This window comes from Rhipicephalus microplus, chromosome 4, assembly GCF_043290135.1.
Source record: "Rhipicephalus microplus isolate Deutch F79 chromosome 4, USDA_Rmic, whole genome shotgun sequence".
Classification (NCBI taxonomy): domain Eukaryota; kingdom Metazoa; phylum Arthropoda; class Arachnida; order Ixodida; family Ixodidae; genus Rhipicephalus; species Rhipicephalus microplus.
The window spans coordinates 124,801,761-124,827,892 of NC_134703.1; the positions used below are offsets into that span (position 1 = coordinate 124,801,761).

At 42.9% G+C, this 26,132-nt stretch overlaps 1 protein-coding gene and 1 long non-coding RNA gene across 2 annotated transcripts in view; one reads left to right on the top strand and one right to left on the bottom strand.

The window, feature by feature from the left end:
* LOC119172857 (atrial natriuretic peptide receptor 1-like) overlaps positions 1–21,361 on the bottom strand; it is a 76,047-nt gene extending 54,686 nt beyond the window's left edge. Inside the window, exons 1-7 of the mRNA XM_037424003.2 lie at positions 21,286–21,361; positions 21,127–21,204; positions 19,856–19,960; positions 16,499–16,570; positions 14,874–15,027; positions 11,988–12,164; positions 716–884 (exon numbers count right to left, since the gene is read on the bottom strand). Of these exons, the coding sequence (XP_037279900.2) occupies positions 716–884; positions 11,988–12,164; positions 14,874–15,027; positions 16,499–16,570; positions 19,856–19,960; positions 21,127–21,204; positions 21,286–21,357 (827 nt within the window). The 5' untranslated portion in view covers positions 21,358–21,361. The remainder of the gene's footprint in view (positions 1–715; positions 885–11,987; positions 12,165–14,873; positions 15,028–16,498; positions 16,571–19,855; positions 19,961–21,126; positions 21,205–21,285) is intronic.
* LOC142814593 (uncharacterized) overlaps positions 1–26,132 on the top strand; it is a 208,591-nt gene that overhangs the window by 39,623 nt on the left and 142,836 nt on the right. The gene's annotated exons all lie outside the window — the stretch shown is intronic.

Consider the following 26,132-nt stretch of genomic DNA (forward strand, 5'->3'; position numbering starts at 1 on the left):
CGCTTTACGACGACAATGCGACACCATCGGCAGCCACATGAGCTAACTATATCATCAGCCCGAGTGGACCTGCATAGACACTTTGCCTATCGAGGAACGCGGAACTATATATGGCATATCGAGCGTGCGGAAGAGGCGCTCATCGGCGTCTGCCATACGCGATCCGCGTCCCACAAGAACGCTGCTTAATATGACGTCAGAGTTCCAGGCAGTGCCGATTGCGCATGGCAAAGACGTTGATGGGTGGCCCGGTTGCACGCACTCGCAAGTACCGAAGAGTTCCGCATTGCTCGATAGGCAAATCATTACTTATGATGACGTCACCGAGTTAGTGCGTGTGGACGCCGGTGGCTTCGCATTGTCGCTTTGGAGGGAGCGTTTCACGACCCCTTTAACGCGTATGCGTGGTCAGGCCGTAACCATCTGGCGCACGGGCGGCCTCGTTATCTGTTGTCTTACATTCCACTTTTGCTAGCATTACATATCATTCCAATGAATCGGCAGCCCGCGGGACATTTTCGAAGCTGAAAAGTTGTAGTTCTAGCGCATTTGCTTCGAAGCAACATGCCGCATTCACGCCCATCATTCCAGACATAATCGTTCGTCTGTGTGGCAGATTGTCTAAGATTTCCACTTTGTGTGGCTGCTACTTGGCTAGCCATCAACGATTAGTCGTAATCTTAGAAGTTTCGACATAAATGAATGGGAAGCTCACTTCGTGATCTTCTTGACGGCGTGCCTGACCTCGGAGATGGTGGGCCTGTCTGTTGGTGCTTCGGCCCAGCAAACGCGCATGAGGCGCAGCATGTCGGCGGGGCACTCGTCGGGCGAAACCTCGGGACGAAACGGTGGGGTTGTGCCCATCTTCACGCGGTCCAGGATCTCTGAAGCAAGATCGGCATTGATGCAATGGTGAAATGAGCGCGGTGCATCAAACAAGAACAGAAAAAGCACATCAAGCACTCGTTTTTTTATATAAGGGTGATATTCCCCATAAGTGACAGTCGTTAATGCGAAATGTGACAATTTTCTTACAGATATTTCGAAATTGGTGTTACGTGACCTTTTCGTAAGTACTAGCATTGGAACAGTTTTGTGGTGTTAAAGTATATGGAAAGTTGTCTTTCGAGCTTATTCGATTCTTAGGAATTATTTGATAAGGGCCATGATTTATCGGATATGCTGCTTGCGCATGGTGCAGCAGTGGCTAGTAGTTCGAATACGAGACTGTGTGCTACGTTAGAGAAATGGTCAATGGAACGAAAATTATTCAACTTACCTTACGCTACATATGATTTCAAGAAGAATGCATGTTACACGAGAACACAGAAGGGAAACACACACCATGATGCGCTACGTAATATATTCGCCCGTGCCTCCTCCTCACAATATCAACCAATTACTGTGCTTGGTTTAGTAAATAAGACCATTATCACTCAACATAAACCTAGATCCCTCGACCCATAAAATTTTCACCTGGACTCTACAAAGTCATTCTTAAATCAGCCACCATTCTCTTTTAGTGATGATGCTTCACGAAAGGTCTTGTGATGACAGGGAAACTGGAGTGCAAGAGCCAGCAATGGTACCTGTTGCTAGCAATAATTTCAGTGGTTTTCAAAAACATGATGGCGGAGAAGGAGCTATTTGTGTCTTTATTAAAAACGATAGCCTTTCTTGCGATATTTCAACGCAAGATATTTCGGCTGTCTGTGTGTGTTTAGAAAAAAATCATCGTGGTAAAGAACAAATAATGCGAAACAGTGCTGTCTGTTCACAAACAATTGACAGATCCTACTTACTGTGAGAATCGATTATATGCGAAGCACGAATGAGGAAGGCTGATATGTCACTTTAAAATCAGCAACGTTATGAGGTGCACGTAAATTGTGTCGTACATGAATTCCATGCCATGAATATCACATTTGGATGTGTTATTTATCTTCGTCGTCTATTCACGTCACGTGATACCAAATTTAGTATCACGTGACGTGATATGTGAAGCTAGCGAGACGGCCGCGAGCACACTGTGATTGATTTGTGGGGTTTAACGTCCCAAAACCACCATATGATTATGAGAGACGCCGTAGTGGAGGGCTCCGGAAATTTCGACCACCTGGGGTTCTTTAACGTGCGCCCAAATCTGAGCACACGGGCCTACAACATTTCCGCCTCCATCGGAAACGCGAGCACACTGTGAGTGTAGCATGTGGTCATGTTTTAAATCACACGCATGTCATAATTATAATGTTTGGACGTGTCATCTACCTTCGTCGTTTATTCACGCCACGTGATACCGAATTTGGTATATGTGAAGCTAGCGAAAGAGCCGCGAGTGCATCATGAGTGTGGTATGTTGTCATGTTCTTACATAACATTCATGTCATGATTATCGTGTTTGCACCATTCATGTACCTTCGACATCTTTCGAAGTCACGTAACATGTAATTTGGTATATGTGAAGCTAGCGAAACGGACGCGAGCGCATCATGAGCGTCTTCCACTGCCGACGCTTGCGTTCAGCTTCTCTGGCTCGCGCCTCGTCTGTGTTTACGTTGCCACTCGCGTACGCGATCGGCTTCGCTCACCTTCGGAATGCCGGCGACAGCAAGGAAAAATACACGCAAACTAGCGGGAAGCATGCCTCGACAGCGTCCCGCCCATCGGTGCGATCGCACTATCAGGCAGCGGTGCGCTGTCCACATTGTCAACGCCGCGCATATCTGGCTGGATTCCGTGCCGACCGGTTCTGCCCTCGCGATCTCCGACGACAGCGCAGCTGTGGTACAATGTATTAGATTCTAGCGCAGCTCTGGCCGACTGGATTGCCCTACGCCATCTATCGCCGACAAGAGCACTCGCAAGTGGTGCGCCGTCCTCGGACTCCTGTTTCATCTTTCCTATCTCTTCTGTCGTCGCTCGCTGTCCTTGCGCATCTCTCTCTCTCTATCTTTAATCTTATCCTTTTAATGTCTCCTTACCCCTTTCCTTGTGAGCTAGTGTTGATGTGTCGCACCAGATGCAGACAGTTACGGGGCTCACTTTTCTCTTCTTTTCCTTTTTATAACCACCATCTCAACGCCGCGGGTGCGCGCGGCCTTTTCTCGCCGACAGATGGAGAGAGGTAGTGTGGGGGAAATGAGGAGGAGTGGGCTCGAGCGTTGCGAGCGGTGAAGAGGGTGCAGCAAGAAAAAGCGGACACGCGGTGAGCGCACGGCAGGCGGGGGAGACAGACGTCACCGCTCACTGCTAGGAGGTCGTGAGCTACTTGGCACAGCTCCAACACCTGCGGCGAGGGGAGCAGTGCGGATGGAGGGACAGCGCTACTCAGACTAGTCAAAGATCTGCTTCGCATCTAAAAGGGCTGACACAGTGTGCCATGTAAGAACAAAACAAAACAAAAATAGTTAAACCATCATTACCCAGTGTTCTTTATCGTTAGCGGATAAGGCTTTTGAATCGGTTCTGTGCCTAGGAGGTCTGTTTTTGACCACGTCTTCCAGGCCTAATAAAAGACTTCGTCGCAAGATATATATATATATATATATATATATATATATATATATATATATATATATATATATATATATATATATATATATATATATATGTATTAAGAAAAGAAGTGTATACTTATGGGCTCGTTTTTGCGTGTTTTTACACAGTACTAATGAGATCTAACTGACAATAATGCCTAGGAAAATATAGTGGAAGATAATAGACCGAATTGTAAGGTATGGGTGAAAAGTTAACTTTCCATGGGCAGGATCCGAACCTGCGACCTTCTAATGACGTGTTCGATGCTCTAACACTGAGATACCACAGCAGCTATCCCCCCAGCCACTTTATTGGGTTTATATGTGAATTTAGACTTGGGAGTGTCAGTCAGCGCCACAAGTAGCCATGGCGGCGAGTGAGGCACACTACTCTTTTTTGAGCCTGTTTGGCGTCACGTAGCACGTGAACTTAAGAGCGGACAGCTAGATATATATATATATATATATATATATATATATATATATATATATATATATATATATATATATATATATATATATATATGAGATATAACAGACAGTAATGCCAAGGAATGTACAGGGGAAGTTATTAACATTAATGGAATGTAAATAAGAAGAAAGAAAAGTGGATGAAAAAATTACCAACTGTAAGCAGGAATCGAACCTACGACCTTCGAATTACGCGTTCGAGCATCGAACGCGTAATTCGAAGGTCGTAGGTTCGATTCCTGCTTACAGTTGGTAATTTTTTCATCCACTTTTCTTTCTTCTTATTTACATTCCATTAATGTTAATAACTTCCCCTGTACATTCCTTGGCATTACTGTCTGTTATATCTCATTATTATTGTGTTAAAAACACGGAAAAACGAGCCCTTAGGTATACACTTCTTTCCCTTATATATATATATATATATATATATATATATATATATATATATATATATATATATATATATATATATATATATATATATATATATATTAAAACATGTGCATACGTGAGAAATATATAAATGTGACGAGTAAGCTCTTCCCTTTACGCATATTTGGTGCGATTTTATGTTTGAAAACCAGATTCAGGATGTAAATTCAATAAATAAGCTGAGGGCACTGAAGCAGATATTACGAACCTTAGCGAACAGACCACAGTGACAGGCATTAGACGGACAGAACTTGAGGTCCTGTACAGGGTGTTGCCAGCTGGCTGGCTACAGCCATGTCGGCACCTGCAGGTCATGCCTCCTAGCTCTGTCATGGGTATACTATCGCTCAGGCTGATCTCTTGGCCTTTATGTGATTATACCACTCCCTTTCTCTCTTATCGATTGGTAAAATGTATTACCACGTGTGTTGCGAGCACCACCATTTGCAAAGTCTCGTATGTGGTAAAAAAGTTCAATAAACTAAACAGGCAGCCCCGCCACGGTGGTCTAGTGGCTAAGGTACTCGGCTGCTGACCCGCAGGTCGCGGGTTCGATTCCCGGCTGCGGCGGCTGCATTTCCGATGGAGGCGGAAATGTTGTAGGCCCGTGTACTCAGATTTGGGTGCACGTTAAAGAACCCCAGGTGGTCAAAATTTCCGGAGCCCTCCACTACGGCGTCTCTCATAATCAAATGGTGGTTTTGGGACGTTAAACCCCACAAATCAATCAAACTAAACAGGCAATATATTATATCAGAACTGTGTTGTCTCTTTCATGTTACGTCGTTGCTTCATGTGCTTTTTGAGTAACCACGCAGACACAATGACCTTTCTAATGACGCGGACGCTTAGTGTAAATGGGTACGAACCTAATGTCTCTAATGAGACTTTTAGGAGGAAAGCTCCTTAAGGTGTGGGTCGGTGGTTACCTGTATGTATGCATGTATGTAGTAACTACGTCACAACATATTCACGGAGTTAATGATGATGAGTGGGGTGAAGCTTGGGAGTGATTCATAGGAAAACCGCTAATCATCCGCTGGCCATGTCCATCTATCGTCTGTTTTCTGTTTGTTTGACGCACGGACGGGCGGTCGAACACACAGACAGACGGATGGACGGGCGCAGGGACGGACAGACGAATGAACACACAGACGGACGCATAGATTGATGGATGGACTGATGGATGGATGAATGGATGCACGGACGAATAGAAGCAAGAACGAACGGGTGGACGCTTCACCCCACCCGTCATGATTCACTCTGTAGATATGCTGAAATGTTTTTTGTGCTGTCGTTTCGGCTGCTGCATACCCGAATCCAACGAAAACAGCAGTGTGTGCCGCACTTCTGCTTTTGTAGCCTACCAACGTGGCTCAAAATTACTTAAGATTGGTAGTTTAATTCATATCTCATCTAATATTATCAATTGGCTGGTGAAGGACATGGAAACCTACCCATATTCCAGATGGCAAATATAGCACTATTCAGCCATGGCTGACTGCGTGGCACAAGAAGTGCTGAGCTCCGAGAGTCGGCATTTGTTTCAACACCCCACTGGGCGCGTTTTGAGTGCTTCACAGCAAAGAAAGAGCTACCGCAACTGAACAATCGGCTCTCAGGAATCCTGCTGAATTGCAAAAGATACAAATGGGGCTAATCGGTCGAATTGGTTCTCTAGGCACGCCGCTTCGTTCACAAAAGAGTCTTGTGGATTAACATACGCTTAATATACACAAAAACACCCCGGGTTGTAGTAGTGCATTGCGTCACCAGGAATAGAGGGTAGCTCTTATCATTAAATGAAAAGCGGGCGACAAGCAAGGGTCACGTTGAAATTATTGGGTGATGTACTGCAGACGTCCTCAAAATGCGCTCTGCGTCACAAGCTGATACGAGGCAGTTTAGCATTGGCACAGGAAGGCAGAAACACATGACCACTGACACGAACGAACATCTAAACAATATACTTCTAATCAGAGCAGGAAGAAGAAAAAAAAAAGAATATCGGAAAGGTAGGTAGGTTAACTATAGGCTAAGTCCAATTTGCTACCCTACTCAGGGAGAGCGAAATGAGAGAGAAAAAAAGAGAGGGGAGGAGATGCACATTGCACATAACACACACACGGCACACACAGTTCACGTTTCAAAGGTGGTGGCACAGTGACGTTGCCTTGAAGAATTGTAGAAGGGCTCGTGTGGCTTTCTAGGCTGCGAGTACTTGAAGGCCACGCTCCCAAGATCTTCTCCAGAGTAAACAGTCGATCATCCAGCCTCCTTAAGGCACACTGGAGAATCAGGTGATCTTCTTCAAAGTCTGGAGAATTGCATATAACCTCGTTTTGTTACTCCAATCACAGCTGCCATCAAAGACTTCGCGACGGGACGCTACAATGCTGTGTTGGTTGTGGGTCGGCTATGCCTTCACCAATTCATATAAGTTTTTGCACTGGTATGGCTGACTTCCCCAAGTGTGATAATTGCCATGGTGTAGAAAGTCTCGGAGCAGAAAAGGTGACGTAATCTCGAGCGAAGTGAGAAGACTATTAATAATTGTGGACCAAATAAAGTTTCCCTCGCTCCCTCGCTCGCTGCCTCCCCCCTCCCTCTCACTCACTTACTCACTTGCCAAGCCGAATCAAGAGCTCGACGTCAACCCGTCTGCACGGGATGAAACGAGATGACCTGAAGCACACCATTTGATAGAAGTTTTTTTTTTAAAGAAGTTTTGAACTATTATTTCATGAAAGCCTAAACCTTTGTTATGGGTTGGGTGTGCTCTCATTCGTAATAATTTCTAGAGCTTTACATTCCAAAAAATACTGGGAATATGACGTAGTGAGGGAATGGCGGGAAGGTAAGCTACGGGTGCGAAGGATTCATAAATGTCGTGAAGGGAAGTGTGGTAGCACAGATAAGTCGCGCAATACAAACACCTGCCACGATGGTCACGAAGTTTTGGTGCTCCACTGCTTTTCTCAATCTCGCTCGCGGCGTTCACGTTTTCGATGGGGGCGAGAATTCTTGAGGCCCTCCTGCTTATATTAAGGTGCACGTTAAAGAACCCCAGCTGGTCTCGTTTCTGGAGCTTTCCTCTACAGCGTCCCTCATAATCACGTCATGGTTTTAGGACATTACACACCTACAATTGTTATTAGGACAATGCAAGAACTGAGAAGGCATGCTGTTGTAGAAAATTAAATACAAAAGAAATGCTTCTCGCTGCAATAAGTGGCTGCACCTATCGATTCGGTACACGTGGAAGACTACGTGAGAGATAACCGTTTTACGCCACTGTGCCTCTTTCCATTTGACTGCGGCAATTTGCGTCGTTCTAACTTCCCTCTGGGGTCTGCGCCGTTTACACGCCTATGCGTTCCTTAATGAAAGCCGGAGTAATTCTGACATTCTGGAGTTATTTCACTTGCACGCAACTGTGAATACACGGATGTTAAGGCATTTCGCCCCCATTAAAACATGGACGCCATAACGGGGCTTGCTCTACAGATGTGCTCTATCAATCGGAACGTGAATCTAGTGGTATCAAAACGTGAACGGAATCTTTATAGTATTTATCGTATATTTTCTTCGCCATAAAATAAACAAAATTTGTTTCAGGGTCACGTTGTTGCCCTCCTTCGCGATAGTTTTTTTAAAGCAATGCTTTCAATATTCTCGACCAGTGATAATTATTTTTTGTGCCGTTAGCTTATTTATGGTTTGATGCATTTATTTAATTGAAAGCGTTTTCTCATGCAAGATCAGCTGACACGAAAGAGGGGCGGGTTGGATTCACAGGTAATTATTTTTTTTCTTTGTCTTCTTTCGACATTTGAAGGAAATTATTTGGTTCCAACACTAGTGAATTTGTACGTTTTTTAGAGGAATTTGTTGAAAGGGATGCTATAAAATTACATGATCGGTGAATATGAGAGATCTGTTGTATGCTGTTTATACCGGTTTCATTGTTAAACAGAAGCAAATGAATCCAGCAGACAGTTATTCCGAAGAAAGCATCGAACATTATTCTTAGGTTCAATTGTGTTGCAGTAATTAATACCTAAATTGTAGCTAATAAAGCTGACGAAAAACCACCTTTTGGTCGGCGGTATCTGAAATCGCTGCCGTGGTCCTGAGGGCCAATTCTTTACCTATCAGTTTGGCGATATGAAGAATTTCTTTCAGAATTATATGTTGGCGTGCACATTACTGGACTGGTTATTTAACCGCGTAGGCATCATGGTTTTTAACGCAGGAGTTTCCGAGAAGTTTCAATTAAAAACAGTGAAAAACGGAACAGCGAAACCCATCACGGGTAATGATACACCTTGAGGGGGAATACGTTGTCCTGTTACTCTGGTGGGTTCCGACCACCCAAGTCTGTACCTTTCTTGAATGAAATACCTTACCACTCTTCTGGAGTGTCGCACCTCATCAAAAGTCATAACTCTTCAAAAGAGGGTCATCCTGTTTTTAAACACGTGTATTTACGTCGCAGGCGAGAGATGTATATAACATTTTCTTTAATCGAGTGCAGGTGGTACAATGAACGCAGATAAAGTGGTGGTTGAGAGAATTCGTATGACATAAAAGAAACTAAAATGGTTCAAGACGCAGGACCACTCTGCGTTTTTTAGTGGTCCTTTTTTTCCTTTTGTGCATGCTGTGTAAATTCCGGCGTATTAATCAATTTTGTTATCAATACGCTCTTCTTGATGTAAAGTAACTTTCATAGTATCGATGTTTGCACCTGATAGACTTTAGAAGTCTACGTTAAGTTCTAGGCGACACAAATTTCTTCGAGAAACTTTTCGATTAGCCTACTTTTGAACCGTGAGGAGCGAGAAAAGATTGCTGAATAAAATTTCAGGTTAATTACCTTAAGCTTCGAAAGTTTCCCCCTAAAAGAAGTTGCACCTTTTTTGTGTATGTGTGTGCTACGGAAAGATCAATGCCAATATTTGCTTCTTATAAAAACTCTCTTCTCCGTGCTGGTACTCGCGGAACTGATTTTTTATATTCAGTGTCCATATACTCTTCAAGTTATCGATTTGTTCCCTCTCACCGCGTGTTACGATAACCTTCGGTTCAGCGCGTATTGTAGAGCGACTTTCTCGATGTGGCATTATCTTCGGGTTAGCAACGTATTGTATGAGAACTTTCTCTTGCTGCCAAGTTTACTTGGAGCTACCAGGAGTAGCATGTCAGTTGAATAGCTAAGCTAGAACTTCGAGTATTTCACCAAATTAATTTCTATCTTTCTATGTCTTCTTTAGGTAGCAACAGTTAGTTTTTGGGCCGATTCATGCGATTGCCCAAAGAAAAGCAGTTTTTTTTCTTCTCTAAAAGAATTCATCGTTCAGAAATGCACCTTATCCGCGTATCAATGGGGTACACCAATTTGGTTTCAATGAGATTTAGAGCGTATACGCTTGGATAATGAAAGACGTCAAACAATATTCATGTTTAATGATAGTAATCGTGCCAAAATACCGAACAAATTTTAGACGACATGGGAGAACATTCGCTGCACAGCTGTTCTAATCGGTAAATAGAACATGGATCCCGTTAGCTGAGTGAAGGCTAATTTCGCTCACTGGTGGATGTAGTGTCGCACATATGTTGCCTAACTAATTTGTTCATAAACAACGATTGTCTCATTGGTAGGTCCTGCTTCAATTTCTTATGTCGACTTGTCTTATCTCTAGCAATATTGAGAGATGTGCGAAGGACGTCATTTGAACGCTGCTCATTATGTGCAAGGGGGGGGGGGTTATCGAAATTAACGCGAGTACTGCAGTGCGCTGTTCTCACCACACCCTGACTTTGGTCGAAATAAAAAATATTCTAGAGTAGTCGATGATTGTTTCACGGATGATTCCAGTGCTTTGTAATAACCATAAAGACTAGCACTGCTTGAAATGAAAAGCGATACAGCAGAGAATACCGATGCCACTCTGTTCGTCTTTTTATTTTCTATCCCCACTGTATTCTGCCAGTGTAGTGGGCTACCAGAGTAGCGTTGAGGAGGTGCTGCGCTAATTGGATGCAAGATATGGTGCCTTCGCATCTCCAAATTCAATATCCAGCAAAAATAGGGTGCCTAGTGTGGTAAATATGGCATTTGGTTGGTAGGGGTCGCAGGAGTGGGGACAAATTCCCCGAACACTTGCGCTGGTTCAATCAAGCAATTGAACTGATACATAATGATTTATTTATTTATTTATTTCATTTATACTATGAGTACATACATACAGCTAGGCATTCTTATAGTGGAGTACGAACTTAGATGGAAATAAATATTAACAAAAAATGTCACAACCATGATCAAACGCATAGGGGGAAATAAAAAAGAGATATAACCAAACTGCAGTAAACACTTCGACTCTTCGACGTTCGCATTGACAAGCACAATTAATCGCATCACCAGAGGAATCTTTCCTTCTTTCAAATATTTGGACATTTCGGCGACATTCTAGTTGCATGCGTTGAAATTAGTCGATAATGCGTGAGCTTCGTATAGTTCAATCATAATTGCAGTATCATGAGTCTTGCACCATTTCTGAGTTGTTTTCCTATACAGCTGTTTGAGGGGTCCCGTGCTACAATAGCGCATTCGAAAATCGGCCTAATGTTAGCTACCGTTTAGCTTCAACTTCATCAGACAGCGGCGTTCGTAACATTCAACTAGTTAATACAATAGACAGTCATCAGCATAGAGCCCTACGGTAAGTGTAAGGCCATCGTGAAAACCGTTTATCAAAATTGAATAAAGCAAGGGACCCAATTTCGAGCTCTTACAGATGTTCATGTTGAATGTACGTAACATGGGTGAACCTTTGCCCTGCAGTGGGCGTAAGGCTGATGTTATGATGACGACGATGATGATGAACAGAGTAACTGCATTTTGTACAACCAAAACGCATGTATAAATTTATTTCTAATTTTTACTTTTACTAGTGTAGTTTGAAATATTGTTTTTTTTTTGTTATAAATCATCACGAAATCCCATTTATGTAGTTATTTTCATTCTGCATGAAGGCTTTCCGCTGTCGAAAATCTGCCAGGCATTAATTCTTGCTCTTGCTACCACTTCTGTAAAGCTTTATTAGAAATAATTCCTTCTATATTTGAAATATATATATATATATATATATATATATATATATATATATATATATATATATATATATATATATATATATATATATATATCTCTTGTACCCCATCTCTTTCCCTTTGTTCATCTGCTTCCACTGCTGTGGTGCCGGCAGGGCTACTTTATGGTCTTCAAATAATATCGTCATCTCGCTTTGCCTGGCCAAAACGACTGCCCCCGTTCAGTGTGAAGCGTGGCGACATCATGCAGCCTCCATTCTATTTGACCACCACTTGAGAATGTTTAACGCAGAGCACTAGAAAGTGCGGCATACGTGGAGGGCAACGCACATATTTGTTTCTCCCTACATTGTCAATGTGCTGACAGGAATAACACGGAAGAGTAACATAACTGGACTTAAGTGTAATGACATGATAGGAGTGTACCTTCGGGTTCCATCACCGATCTCGCGCGTCCGATGCGCTCCAGAGACTCGTACGGTCCCGACCTGGTGATCACTTCTTGAAGAATTATGGCGAAGGCGTAGATGTCTCCCTTCTGCGACGAATGCTGACGCGGTTCCTTGAGGCGCAGGAACTCTGGCGCAGTCCAAAACATGGATCCTGCGCGGAAGTGCAAGTGGGTATTCAACATGTGTAATGTAGTCATTGAGGAATTTTATTTTCCGTAATTTAGTATTAGTGTAGAACCTACGTGTCAAAAACAATTTCTCAATCTTGCTTCGAAGCCATAACGTCCGGGCGATGAAGTTAGCGATTTCTATTCTTTCTTCCATTCGCTCTTTTTACGGCAAAGTCCACAAACTAAGCGTAACGTCAAGGAGGTCAGTTTTTTGCCGATTTTTCAATACAGTGGTTTACACTTCTTGAATAAATAAATAGCTGGACCTTTGCCAGACGTCACGAACATGCGTAAAGTCACAATCAGAGCGTGCAGTAACTTTGAGGTGACGTAACTATGCGCCTTTTGTTATTGAGATAATGCTTAAGAACAACAGAGCTGACTGCATAATTCGCAGTGGCACTCGGCAAAACTATTAAGAGCTGAAATTACGACTGAGGCCGCAGGCCTTTGATTAGATGAATGTAGCAATCGTGGCACTGCATCAAAACTATAGGGATTACTATTATATTTCATTTTTATTTAGCATGCTTTTTATTGAACGCATGTGAGAATAAAGCCCTCCAACTCTTACAGCTTGAAAACTGCAAAGCCAGGCAAAAGCGCACCGAATGCCACGGTGCTGAAGAAAATGCGCCGGAGTACCAAATTATTACCGCCACAACGGCGTCTTCAATACGTGGGACATAACGGACAACATGAAATGCAAGCTTTCTGTGTGGTAGGGCTTTCAGTTCATTTCACTGGGCAGCCTTCCGACGTCACGGGGTGAGAGAAGCATGGTCGGGTGAGCCCGCGATAATCGAGTTGAGGGTAAGCATCCATATCACTGTATTCTGATATCTGTACGCTGAATAATGTACTGTGCACTGCGTTCCCCTATCGCTGTCGTTCTTGATGCACTTATCTCTTAAGCCTTGAGCGTACGCAACCAGCAAGAAAAACATGCAAAACAATGAGGTCGTGAAAAATGCTAGAGCGCCCCTTTAACGAGCCCCTTCGTACCTAATTGAGCAGATTTGTTTTTCTTGCGACTACAATTTTCATGGAGAATGTCAGATGCTTTCTTTTTTCGTCGTCACCATGTTCTGCTTAAAGTCCAAAGCGATAATATGGCCCACACTCATCCTGTGTTTCACGCGCGATGAAAGCTAGTGAGCGCTGGCGATGAACGCGGCTGAAGCAGAGATGAACCGAGCCGACAATCTTAGTCGCACGGATGATGCACGTCAGAGCATCCCTTCGCATGCGCGGCCTGCTGTTGATGGCTTTTCGAGCAGAGATGAAATTATCCGGCTATCTTTCACCGGTTGAAAGAGCGTGAAAAAACACCGAGGAGGATGGTTGCATTGTTCAAGCATCAACTGTGAACTTTGAACATGAGTGCCGTTGATACGACGCACATCACGCAATCTGCTTCTTTCCTAGGAGCAATCGTGTCCTCTGACCACAGTTCGGTCAACTAACTCACGAGTTGACTTATTCGGACTCACTTCAGTTTCAACTTCAACTCCAACTCAGATTAAACCGTGAGTCTGAGTCGGAGTTAGTCGGAGTCGGGGTGAGTTCGGCTCAGAAAAGTTTGGGTGAGTCTAAATGAAGTGAGTTTAAAGCGCAAGATATATTTGTTGAATCAGTCTGAGTGAGTTACACTTTTTTTTGGCCAACCAAAATCAGACACCAGCACTATTTAGAGCTACGTGAGATTGGGCGCAAAAGAGTTAACTGTTGTCATTACGCGGTGTATCATTACAACTTGTAGCTATCACATAGATTGCTTCCCCCTTGCGGCGAAACTGTTGTTACTAAGGCGAAATTTTCAGATGCCTCATTAAACGCGAAAATTCACCGGTGTCCAGTGTGGACATCTCGCGTGGGTTACGTCAACACGAGATCCTAAGAACTTCTGCTAGAAAGGGAGGGAGATTAGTCATAAAGATGAAGTGCTGTGAAAGACGCGGCGAACTCACTCAAGCAAGGACGGCACCATTCAGTCATAGACCGACACATGCAAGTCGTCGTCAAGAAGGATATATCTTGTGAGCGACGAGTTTAAGTATAGCGCCACCGTGGTGGCCTATACTATACTCTATACCTCGAGTATCTCGGCGAGGCACACCGCGAAGCATATAGGTGGCCTATACTATATACTCTATACCTAGATTATCACGGTAAGGCACACCGCCAATCATATATGCATGTTTTCCATCAGTTGGACGCGTACCACGAAAAACCTTTTTTTTTTTCAACGCCAAAGACGGCACTTATGGGTTACTCAACCGTTTCTCTTTGCACATTATTACTTTTTTTTTATTCGTAAATCATGAACTCCGAGTTGGCGCTTGTGCCCTTTTAAAGGGGCTGCGCAACACTTCCAACATCACAGCTGTTGGAGCTCGCTGTGGCTTCGTGACGCACGAAATGAAATGATCATCATCATGAACCGGCCCGTTCTTTTTTTTTATTTTCACAAGAACCTTCAGCTTATGAAAGTAAATCGGTTACCCCTTCCATGTACCTCCCTCCAGCTACAAGCCACTGGTGTTCTTATGCTGTGTGCCTCAGAATCGTGCTGCAGTTTTGTGTAATAAAATACTGCTTCGATTTGTTGCCGACTTACCTAGCAAACATCGCATTAGTGCGATGCACATGACATACAAAAAGAAAGTCTTTTCACAACATTCACTTACTCGGATTCTTATCTTCGGGTTCCGGAAGCTGGGCGTGAAGGTGTCGCATCCCGTAGTCGGATAGCTTTACGACGAAGCGACCGTCCACAATGCATTTGGTGCTTTTCAGCCTCCCGTGGTATTGAATGGGCGTGCCATGGAGGTAGTTCAGACCCTTCGGAGACAGATGGGGAAAGAGGAAAGTAATAGGAGTTTCAAAATAGCCTAACTCTCCAGAAACACCAGGAAAGTAGCAAGAATACCAAATTTATTGAATGAAGGAAAAAAAGTGTACGTTTAAGGGCTTGTTTTCTTGTTATACATGATGTTAGGGAGGTATAACAGATAATAATACCAAGGAAAGTATAGGGAATGCTCATGACTAGGACAATTTGTGCACATGTGCAAGTGGTGCCATCTCTCGTTGGCCACAGCGGCGGTCAGCCGTAACTGAATGAAAAGTAGGCGAAAAAAATCATATCTGACGAAAAAAGCTAGTTAGCAAAACCGACCCCCGTTTCTATACAGCAAAGACCATAGAGTTTCCTAATATACACTAGACGGAACTCTGGCGCTAGTGTCTATGGGAGCTGCAACGCGCGGCGCTTCAGTGAGCATGGGAATGATGGGTAGTACACACATTAGTCTAAACTTCGTACTTCTGGCCTGCTTTTGGCTCGGTGTGTGTTCGTGTGGCTTGAAGCTGTTTTCTCACTAAACAAAAATCGGCAAATGTTCAGCGATTGCACTTCACCACCCTATTTTTTTCAACTTACCTTTCCAAATATGGTCACGAAGTTCAAAAGGATTGAATGTTTTTTTTTTTTCCAAACAAAACCGAAACAGAGCAATAAACGAAGCCCCAAGTACAATTCGCCGCCCGCAAGTACGAAGACTAGGCAAATGTGTGTACTACTCATCATTCCCATGGTCGTTGAATGATCGCAGCGCCAGAGTGCCCTCTAGTTAATTTTAGGAAACTCTATGGCAGAGACTTTTAATAGTCTGGAAAAGTTACAGTGCCGCCCTAGAAACTGCCTGGCTTCATATGGCGTCTAATATTTATCAATGGGAACCCATGTGTTTTTATGGGTGGTGTTCAATTGTCCTGGGAACCCCACGCTTTGTAGTGCAATACTGTGTGTTTACCAAAATAATCTAGTGGGTCTGTGCTACGTCTAATCCGGAGTCATTTTTGATAACTAGATTTTTAAAGAGATCAGATTTTTCTGACCTATTTCCCATTCAGTTACGGCAGGCTGCCGTTCCTGCTGCCGAAAGATTGCACCCCGTCCAGCTGTCCGCAATTCTGGGGAATGCTGAGAAGTTATTGTAATGTAAATGTGAAGGAAGAAAAAAAGAATAGTTGGAGCATGGAACGTTATTTCAAGGTCGCAAGTTTGGTCCCTGCTCACGGCAAGATATCTTTTCGTCAACTTGTCTTTGTTTACATTTACATTACAATTACTTCTAATAATATCCCCTATACTTCCCTTGGCATGATTGTCTGTTGGATTTCATTAACATATCTTTTGAAGTAATACGTTTACTGCAGATCGATTCTCTCATAGAAACGGCCTGGTGAAGTGCTTAATGTATGCGTTCATGTCTCGGTGGTGAATAAAAATGAGCAAACGTGCTTTTACCTCAACTATGTCCGTAATCATGGAACACTTGAACATCCAGTCGATGTTGATTTCTTCGTTTTCGAGCATGTCCTTTGAAAACAAGCGAGCAAAAAGATGGCGTTCAGCTCAAAACGTAAGAAAAATCATTCACACACAACATAACATTGAAGGTCATCTATAGCACAGCAGGCAGCGACATGAGAACACGCGACACTTGTTTCGTCGAACTGTACATGAAAAATAGATTTCATGCGCTGCAAGAGATTTAAGCAGCTTTTAGTGCAAAAGTTTTCGAAGACATTCAGCAGGCATAAGGAGACTCAGCCTCAAGAAGTTTCAAAAACACACCTGTTTTATCATTATTTGATGTAAAGGTTTTAACAATGTTACATATTCACAAAAAGTGCTTGGGAACCCTGACCACGGTGATCCCATTGTGGTGGGTACGGAAAACGCTAGCGTTCATGTATTGAGTTTAGTTTAAAGCTTAAGGGACATCAACCAGTCATAATAAACCTGGCTCCCTTTTTCATTACGTTGATGACTGCCTCGTGCAAGTTTGAGTTGTGCAACTATTCAATGTAAACTTGGAAGGGAAATAATTTCCTTGGCTTACTTGTCTGTTAGTTTCCAATAAATATAAACTTGGAACTTAAAATACTTTTCCGAAGTGCCGTTGCCTCGGGCATGACACTTCGTCTATAAAGTTGAATGCAGACAGAAACCGTCAGAGGCTTTTGGTGGAAAACGGCCCTGTCATTACGTTCCTGATCAAGCAGCCTCTCCTTCGCTTCCTAGCCCCGATGGCGGTTTTTTGTCCACTCTCACAGGTTGCTACGTAAGAATATACATAAGTTCCACCCACAAAACCAAAAGACTTGTATTCTTTGGTTCAGTAAAGAAGTCAGACAGGCTGGTCTTTGTTAAAAGCACTTGTAATTTTCTCTCTCTCTCTCTCTCTCTCTAGTAATACAGAAGCACCACGCTTGTCGAAAAGTAAGTTTTTCTTCGCGGGTAAAATATCGGTTTAGATGCGGAGCAGCTCATGAACAAGCCTTGTCTCCTCCTTTTCCGTCGTGACACGCTGGTACTCGAAGCGCTTGCTAGAGGCCCAGCGGTAGCAGCGCTCGCTCTCTCCCCCCGGTTGTTCACTACACTCCTGCGCGTACTCTAGCTTTATAGGAGACCTCTAGAGTGCCGCAGCTATATATAGCGCTCGCCTCCTGCGCTCTCTCACCCACAGCAGCGTGGCGACAATATCCGCCTGATGGCAGCGCGTTTGAAATGCGTTTGTGCTGCATTGGCTGTGCTAAGAACAGTGCTTTTCTAACACGTTTGTGCTGCATTGAAGCTGGCGACAAGTCAAGGAACGTTTGTGAATACGAAGCTTAGACCCTTACCTTAGCAGTGCACTTCACCGGTCCTAATGAAGGAAAAATTGCCGCCCACATCTCAACATCACACGCGTCTTATCATTATACGTCGGCAAAACCTGTGCAGTTCACTCAGACTCGCTCATGAAATACATTTTCCTCCTTAAAATCACTCGGACTCCGACTCACCAAATTTTTCTAGAGCTAGACTCACTCGGACTCAACTCCACGAAAAGTTTCTTCAACCGGACTCGCTGACACCCAAACTCACCAAACATTACTCACCCGGATACACTGAGACTCAGACTCGTGGCTCGATTTGAGTGTGAGGGAGTCTGAGTCAGTCCCATCATTAGTTCATTAATCTCGAATTAGCTTTGTTGACCAAGATGACGATGCTGTTTATTACCAATTTATCACGTAATCGGTGCTATTCTTGGCACCGTTTGATATGGTACTTTCGTATACGAGTTATGAGTGCTCGCAAACCACTTAGCTCATTTTTATTAGAAGAGATGACTACATAAGACATATTTATCAAGAAGTACCCTGGAAGAGTTACGGGGGAGGGCGTCAAGGCATCCCCTCCTACGTTACTCACGCCTCAAATCATTATATATTGAAATTTCGAATCAACGAGACTGCTTTAGAGTGCGTGTGAATAGACGTGAGTATTCGCAACTTACGCGACCTATAGGTGGTGCGAGTGTAAATCCAACATGGTGGTCGTTGACGTGATCACCCCGAGACAGACAATACCCGAAAGTACACGTTTGGCAAATATTGCAATTCTTGGCGCTTCGGCGGCTCTTCAATTTATGTTTTTATGAAAGCAGGGGTGCGCTAACATACGATACAAGTGAATAAATGTTGGATAGCACATTGGGTAGATAAATAGGCGTAATATTTTAAGTGAGGAAAACACACTGTTGACATTTCTGGCAGTGCGTAATCGCGTGCAACGCCCGCTGTCATGTCGGAAAAAATTTATAATGACTCAGTACAAATTCCTCAGCAATATCGGAGACATTTTCGAAGATGTGCTTTATCTCATATTTTAGCTTGCATTGCACTCTGCCGCGAAGCTTGTCCAGCTCGCCAAAAAGCAGGAAAGAGACTGAGCAGATAAAAAAAAGTTTCGCTTTTCAATACCGAAGTAGAAGCACCAACTGAGGCATGTCCTATCGCAGGCATTATGATTTTATGACGTGTCCGTGATTAAAAAAAACATCAGAGTATGAAGAGAATAAAGTCGGCAAGCAACGAATGAAACCACTGGCAATTTGCAACTTTCACGTTTAAGAGGTGACGTTCCCGTTAATATTATTTGTATTCGGTGTTTGAGAAGTACAAATGGTAGCATAAAGCGGGCAAACAGGAAAAAACAACAACAACACTGGTAAGTAGTAGCGAACAAAGAATGCTTCAGATGTGGAATGATGCGATGAACTTCTTTAAACCGGCACTTTCATTCTATTCCAGAGGCGTAACGCATTCCTAATTAGTTCTTGCACAGTTTGCACAGTGACCGTTTCGAGCGGATGACCTGAACGCGAAAACTGATATTCGAGGTGCAAACTTCCAAGTTACTGTACTCGTACACAAAATCGGGGCTGCATACATTCACTCACCTTGGTTATTTGTGTGCAAATTGTAACCCTCTTCAGCATTCGCGGCTTCTTGGGGTGCTAATTGGAACGGGCGGCTTATGTGGCCTCCCGGTGAGCACTGTGAGCACCGAGGTGTGCCGTAAAATCAGTCGGCTTTTTTCTTTCTACCTTCCGTTTAATTCTCAAAGTCCCATCTGGCTATGCTTTTAGGCGTGAAACCTCAATAAATTGTCATTACCTTACTTCTCCTTCATTTTCTGTTAATAAAATTCGCAAGTTCTTGAACCGCAAAACGTATTCGCTGGCTCGTGTCAACTCAGAAAGGGAGGTAACCAATTATGTCCTCTGTAAATAAATGATATTCAAATATATAGCAAAGTCGTTTATCTCACCCTTAAGCTTCCTCGCGGACACAGTTCTGTGATGACTGATATGTTGGGTTCCTCGACGCAAAGTCCCACAAAGCGAACGAGGTTTTCATGCGTGAGGTCGTGTACCTGCAAAACATAAAAATGATTGGTAGACACTTATAATGACAGAAAACCTGGCTAATGGGTATAGCAATTAGTTGCTGGATAAGGTGAAGTGCGCGAACATGGACCAAGGAAAACAGGACGTGATCTTCGGCTGCTCTTTCACGCTTTCTTTCGCACGTATACACCATACGAAGAGCGGGGCAATGTTATTCTTTTGAACTTTATAGTGAACCTCATGGCAACGCAGACGGCGAAGGCAAAAATGAGTCTGCATTGTCCATAAAATTTCTGTCATGATCAGAAAGATGTGCAAGACCTGAATACACAATGAAAAATTTTTAGCGATGGCTGTTATACTGATAAGAAATTTTCTCAACGATTCCGCACGTGTGTAAGGCTGTTGTCGGATGCAGAGCGAGTTTGTCATTTACATAGCTTAAGAAATAATATTGATAACACATTCGCCTCCAAATTGCTCACGTTTTCTCACTGAGGATCCTGTCGTTTCGGCTGCTCTCTCACTGAACAGCCGCGCATCCTACGTCATGTGGTATGCTGGGGATAACGTGCGCATACTTCAGTTTTCACTAGGTGGTGGACACAAGGAGCCACGGGTGACTAATAATAAACTCTAAAACTGCGTTTCGCTAAGTTAAATATACTATTTTCTCTTGCACCTCTCTAGCACTATTCAAACCTTGAGAAGCATTCACACACCTCGGTCGTTCTCTTTATATCACTGCATCGACAAAGTAGAGCCTACAGTTCTCACCTGTCGACGGCATGTGACGCATCTACGCCTTAATTAATTATCAATATTTAACCTCTATCCTTTGCCCGAACACGTAACTCCGTCCGCCTCCCCATCCTACTCTGTACGATGGGCATCAGAGAGCTGCTTTTGTTCGCGTTTCCTTATAAGAGGTCAATGCTTATAGACGTCAAATATTCCATTTAGGTACATCTTAAAAGCTTTGGGACAGCAGTATCAAAACTGCGTGATAATGAATTTGTAACCATTTCGGAGATTAAAAGTAAACAATCTGAGGCATTGCTTTTTGAGAAAAAGATCAGAGCACTCTGAGCACGCTTGATTTGAGAGGAATTGAATAAACATTTAGAAGAAGCAACGTCTCACATAATTTTCTTAAATGGGCATTTAAACCGCATCAATATTTACTTCTCACCATTTTAATCTCAGCCAGGAGCTGCCTGTTGACGTGGATCTTCTTGACGTCCAGTGGCTTAATTGCCACTCGTATTCCCTGTGGTGTTCGAAAGAAATAAAAATGAATAAAGAAAAGCGCGAAACCGTAATATCAACAGAGTCGGAGTGAGATTTTCACCTTGACGGTTCCCAGCTGAACGCCAGATATCTTCAGTCCTTGTAATGTGCTGACGTTAGACGTTGACTTCATGTACGACTGAAAGCGGAGAAATGGAAGTTTTATATATGAAATGCGCAGTTTTAGGCTTCGGTTTGTTCCCGGTCGCCACCAGCATAGTAGAGCTCCCTCAAAATGGTGCCCCTGATCGGAGGAAAGTCTCTAAAATGTTTTCCCAAACACAAAAATTTATTTCTGCGAATGCTCCTTCACTAGCTGATATGAATGGTACATGTAGAATAAAGCTTTCCTGCATTTCTTCTTAAAAGCTTATACACACAATCTATTTATTTTCTAGCTTAAGATATTTCTAGCCCAAGATATTGCTTGTGGCATTTTTTCACCTGTAGTTGTTACCGATCTCCTTGTTCATTTAAAATGAGCATGTAGTCTTCTGCATATTTCTGAGTCTATATTGCTATTATCTGAACTGATTGCTACTTGCCATATTTTACCGTTGTACAATGATTGTACAAATGTAAAGCGTGACAGGTTCATTCTAGGGGACACAACTATACAGCATATGCAACGTCATAATGTAATTACCATGTTATTCAGTGATAATTATGGTTTGGCGACATTTTGCATCTCAGTGGCATAATAATTAGGAAGAATTTTTTAGGACGTTTCCAATCGCCTGAAAATCTTAGATGCATACCTTTCCTGCCTTACTTTGTTATGCACGGCTGTGTAGCACTGTAAAAAGCATACTCTGCATTTTCATTTTGATGAAAAAAAAGTACATCTTATCAACGCCAGCGGCTTTGTTGTGTGTCAATTATTCAATAGAATTCTGACAGTGAACGTAACGTCTAGTGCTGCTGTGCGTTAGAATATTTTCTTTCGTTAAGTGTTAACGGCGCTCTAAATACAGTTCAATGAAAATCATTCCTCTTTGCAACTCCCTAATTTCTCATTATTTATTTCCTGCGAAACTTCAATCTCAGACCAGGGGGTCCTTCCATTAAACGAAGCTTATGAATGTAGCCTTTGTGTACTTGACGCACACAGTTGCCAACATGACATTTTTAACGGGTCATTTATTATTCCTGAGACGAAAGCCCAAGTGATCTGAAGCATTCAATGTAGACATAGCCCGCAAATGATGTGGCGAAACACAGCTCGTTAACTTACTGGGACTACAACATGATGGCTTTCATGAACTAAAGGCAGCATAATCCCGTTGCGGTTGAGAGGCTGCAACAGTATAATGACGCGGCTGACTTGTTGCGGGGCTTTGTGCATGAATCATGGAAGAACTTGAAAGCTTTGTACACATGTCAGCTTTCTTTGTAAAAATTAACCATATTTCTTTCTTTTTAAGTTTATTTCTTTTTTTAAAGTTTTTTAGCACTTAACACTGACGAGCTACAATTTCAGATAAAATAACCACTCTATGCCTAAGTATCTCTTCATAAAACTTGAAATTCGGTGAGATGGCGCCTAGCTAATGAGAAATATTTGAGCGAAGAAACAAGAGATTCACTACAACGAGAAAGACAAGATATGTGCCCGGCCTATGTCGTTCATTCTTGTGAATGTCTTGTTTCTGCACTCAAAAGCTTCCCACTGTGCTTCAAGTTAATAGAGAGTTTAAGAATCGAGGCCCCAAGGAGCTTGGGGACCGAAGGAGCTTGGGGACCGAAGGAGCTTGCGACGCGCCAGGGCGCATGCACAGAACCCAGCGCAATATTGGGCTCTTTCGTTCGTGTTGACCCAAAGCCCAAAAATCGAAAACTAGCGTGGGTCCTTGTGTCGCCGGCGAGACGAAGCAGATGCAGAGCGAGCCACGGTGCCATATAACCCGCGTCTTGCAGGATATTTACTTCGGCTGTAGGTGGCCCCCCGTGCGTTTGACCCAATGCAGTCTGTGTTTGACCCAGTTCTCAAACTCTGCTGATCCTCCGAACGCAAAAGCAACCTACGCAACGTAGTTTAGGGAGCAGTGTCTTGGGCCCCCAATTCTCAAACTCTCTACTATTAAAAAAATTAGGCACATCTGTACAGTTGTGACTGCGCAGGTTGGATTCATACCTTCAATTTGAAAATAGGCCAATTGTAGTATGTGCCTTTAGGGCTCATTTAATTTATGGTAATATTTGCATTTGGATATTTGCATGGTAAATATTTGCATGGTAATATTTGATTAAAATATTTGCATTTGGGAGCAAGCAATATTTGTGGGAAATCTTAATCGTAATCGATTTCTTGATACTCTTTATGTAAAATTGTGATATGCTACATGTTAATGATCCGTTGATTCATTCCCTATACGAAAACTGTTTTATTGGCGTTGACTCGTATCGCATTTTGATAACACCATGCAGGCCTAAATACGTTCGTGCTAACCAGGCGTTGAAAGTAAATTCGTTTTATGGGTTTACAGAAGCACAGCACTCCTCTGCAGGAGTTGTTACACCCAGTGAATTCATTCGAGCATGCAAAAATTTAACATTATTACAACAGAAAAGAAAAATAGGCATGCATATTCACAAGACACAACACGAACATAACACCAAGACGTTGTCGAATTACCTTCAATGTAACTGTGGAATAACTACGGGTCCTTGGTTTCCTAATAACATACACCTGTTGTGAGCAACAGTAAAACTAATCTGTTGGCACGAATCGAAGATGAACAGATATATTAGCAAAACACTGAATAATGATACAAGTATGACTGGCACTTTTCACTACGCTCTTTCTTTATCATGGGCCGTTTCCCAAGTGCGAGCTGTAAGGAATTAAAGAACACTTGAGCAGGTTGTTGGTGAAAATGTTGCCTTTTTCACAAATGCCATGCCATTCTGTGCAATCTTGTTGAATTTTTACTTATGCGTGATGTGCTATAGCATCGTAGTGCCATAAGTTATATTGTACCTATGCTCTCTCGTTTGTACCTACCGCTGAAGTCGTTTTGTTACCCAGTGCTGTTGTACTCACTTGAACTGCTGTTTATAGGATGCAATAAACTTCTCTGCTTTTTTTTTGGGGGGGGGGGGGTTGACAACGTTTTGTTTCTTTTTTTTGTGCTATGGAAAAGTTGTCTCCAGCCACAATACCTTGTTCTGACCGATACATCAGCTGCGAACCACTATAGAACTAAAGCTCTGAAGAAATTTTTGTGAGATACGGAACTAAACAAGATAGTGGAAGTAGTTTTTGAACGTTAAACGTTTCGTTTTATTGCCACCTTTATCAAAATTATGAAAGCTGCTATTTCCTCTCTTTACCAGCCTCTGTATTTTACTAGCGCTGATAAGTAGATGATAAAATTTATTCAGGCCGTCCTGCCAGCTTATTGGTCACAACAATCCTCTTAGTGTCTCTTTTTCTCTCACCATCAAACATATTGAGCACTCGCCCACAGCATATCCATCGCATGTCATTAGTGACTGCACTAAAACTACCACACTTTACTCGAACATTGTGTTTTAAACGAGAAAAAGTTTTCTAACCTAGCAACACCCGTAGAAGTCACAAAAAATCTCTTCGGGTGCCACTTCCGCTTTTGATGAAGGCATCGATCGTAGTTCCGCTGTGCCTCATTCTATTGACGTGCACTGCTCATTCATCTAACCCTACTGTTGTGTAGTGAATAGGCGCTCGTCTTGTTGACCTATGTACCTTTTCTCTTTTGAATTCTCTCTCCCTATCTCTATTTATTGTTGTAAGCAGCTGTCTGTAGTTATATAAAACAGACGTTTTGCTGTAAAATCTTTCGAAAATACCTGGCACAGGGTACTTAGGTGCAACCGACCAGGTGAAAACTGTGATATCATGGTTTCTTACTTTGTATAAGGAATTCACGGTGTAGTTGTAAAATGAATTTTTGATGCCTTCTTATTCAAGAAGATACAACCTTGTCCTTTGCACAAAAAGGCAGGGTTAAACTAGGTTACATTTTCACAATAATATAAGAACAAGCAAGAATGAACTTCAAAATAATGAAAAAGCAACAGTGGCGTAGGGTGCACGGGGTGAAGCAAATTGCATCGTGAATAACGCAAGGTGTCGGGTGCGCGTGCCTTGGCAACGTGATTACGACGTGTGTTTGTACACTTACGGCCTGGCTGGCCATGCTGCTGTCGTTGTGGCTGGGAATGCTCAGCCTGGACTTGCTGAGCGCTTTACCCGGCAACGTAATATCGTCCCAGGATATTTTCCACCACTGGTCGTTGAGCTGAGATTCGTACTGAATTTTTCTGCGTGTGAAACGTTTCGCCGCCTTGTTACTGCACACCGAGGGCTTCATTATGACGATAATAATAGGCAGAAAACTGCACTCGCATGAGGCGCTTAATTATTCACGTAGTCATAGGGCCACGAAACGAGCATCATCAATACGGAGGGCTGCTTCTGAGCGGGCCACGTGCGTCGCGTCGATTAAATTAGAGCGCGCTTCACTCTATTGCACAAGCTGGCAAGAAGTTAATTAATAATATTTGAACTTGCGTAATTTACATCATGGCGTTCCCTTCGGTCGGACGAATTATACATCAGGAGCAATGATCGCCAGCCTTCTTTTTACGTAAGACCGTTTCTGCGTGTCCTGGAGAGTTCGAGTACTCTCATGTTTCGACACCTATGCACGTAAAAAAAAAAAAACTTGCCAAATCGACTAGAAGCTTTCGAAATACATGTATATATATTCTTTAATATGGAGCGAATTCTTCCTTCCAATTATAGTGTTATCTCCTTACTAAAGCCTGTCTGCAGTCAAAGCATTACTTTTGTTGAGAGATGGGACTTCGACGATACGTTATGCAATAGCTCTCGTAACATTTAAAAAGTAAAATGCATAATCA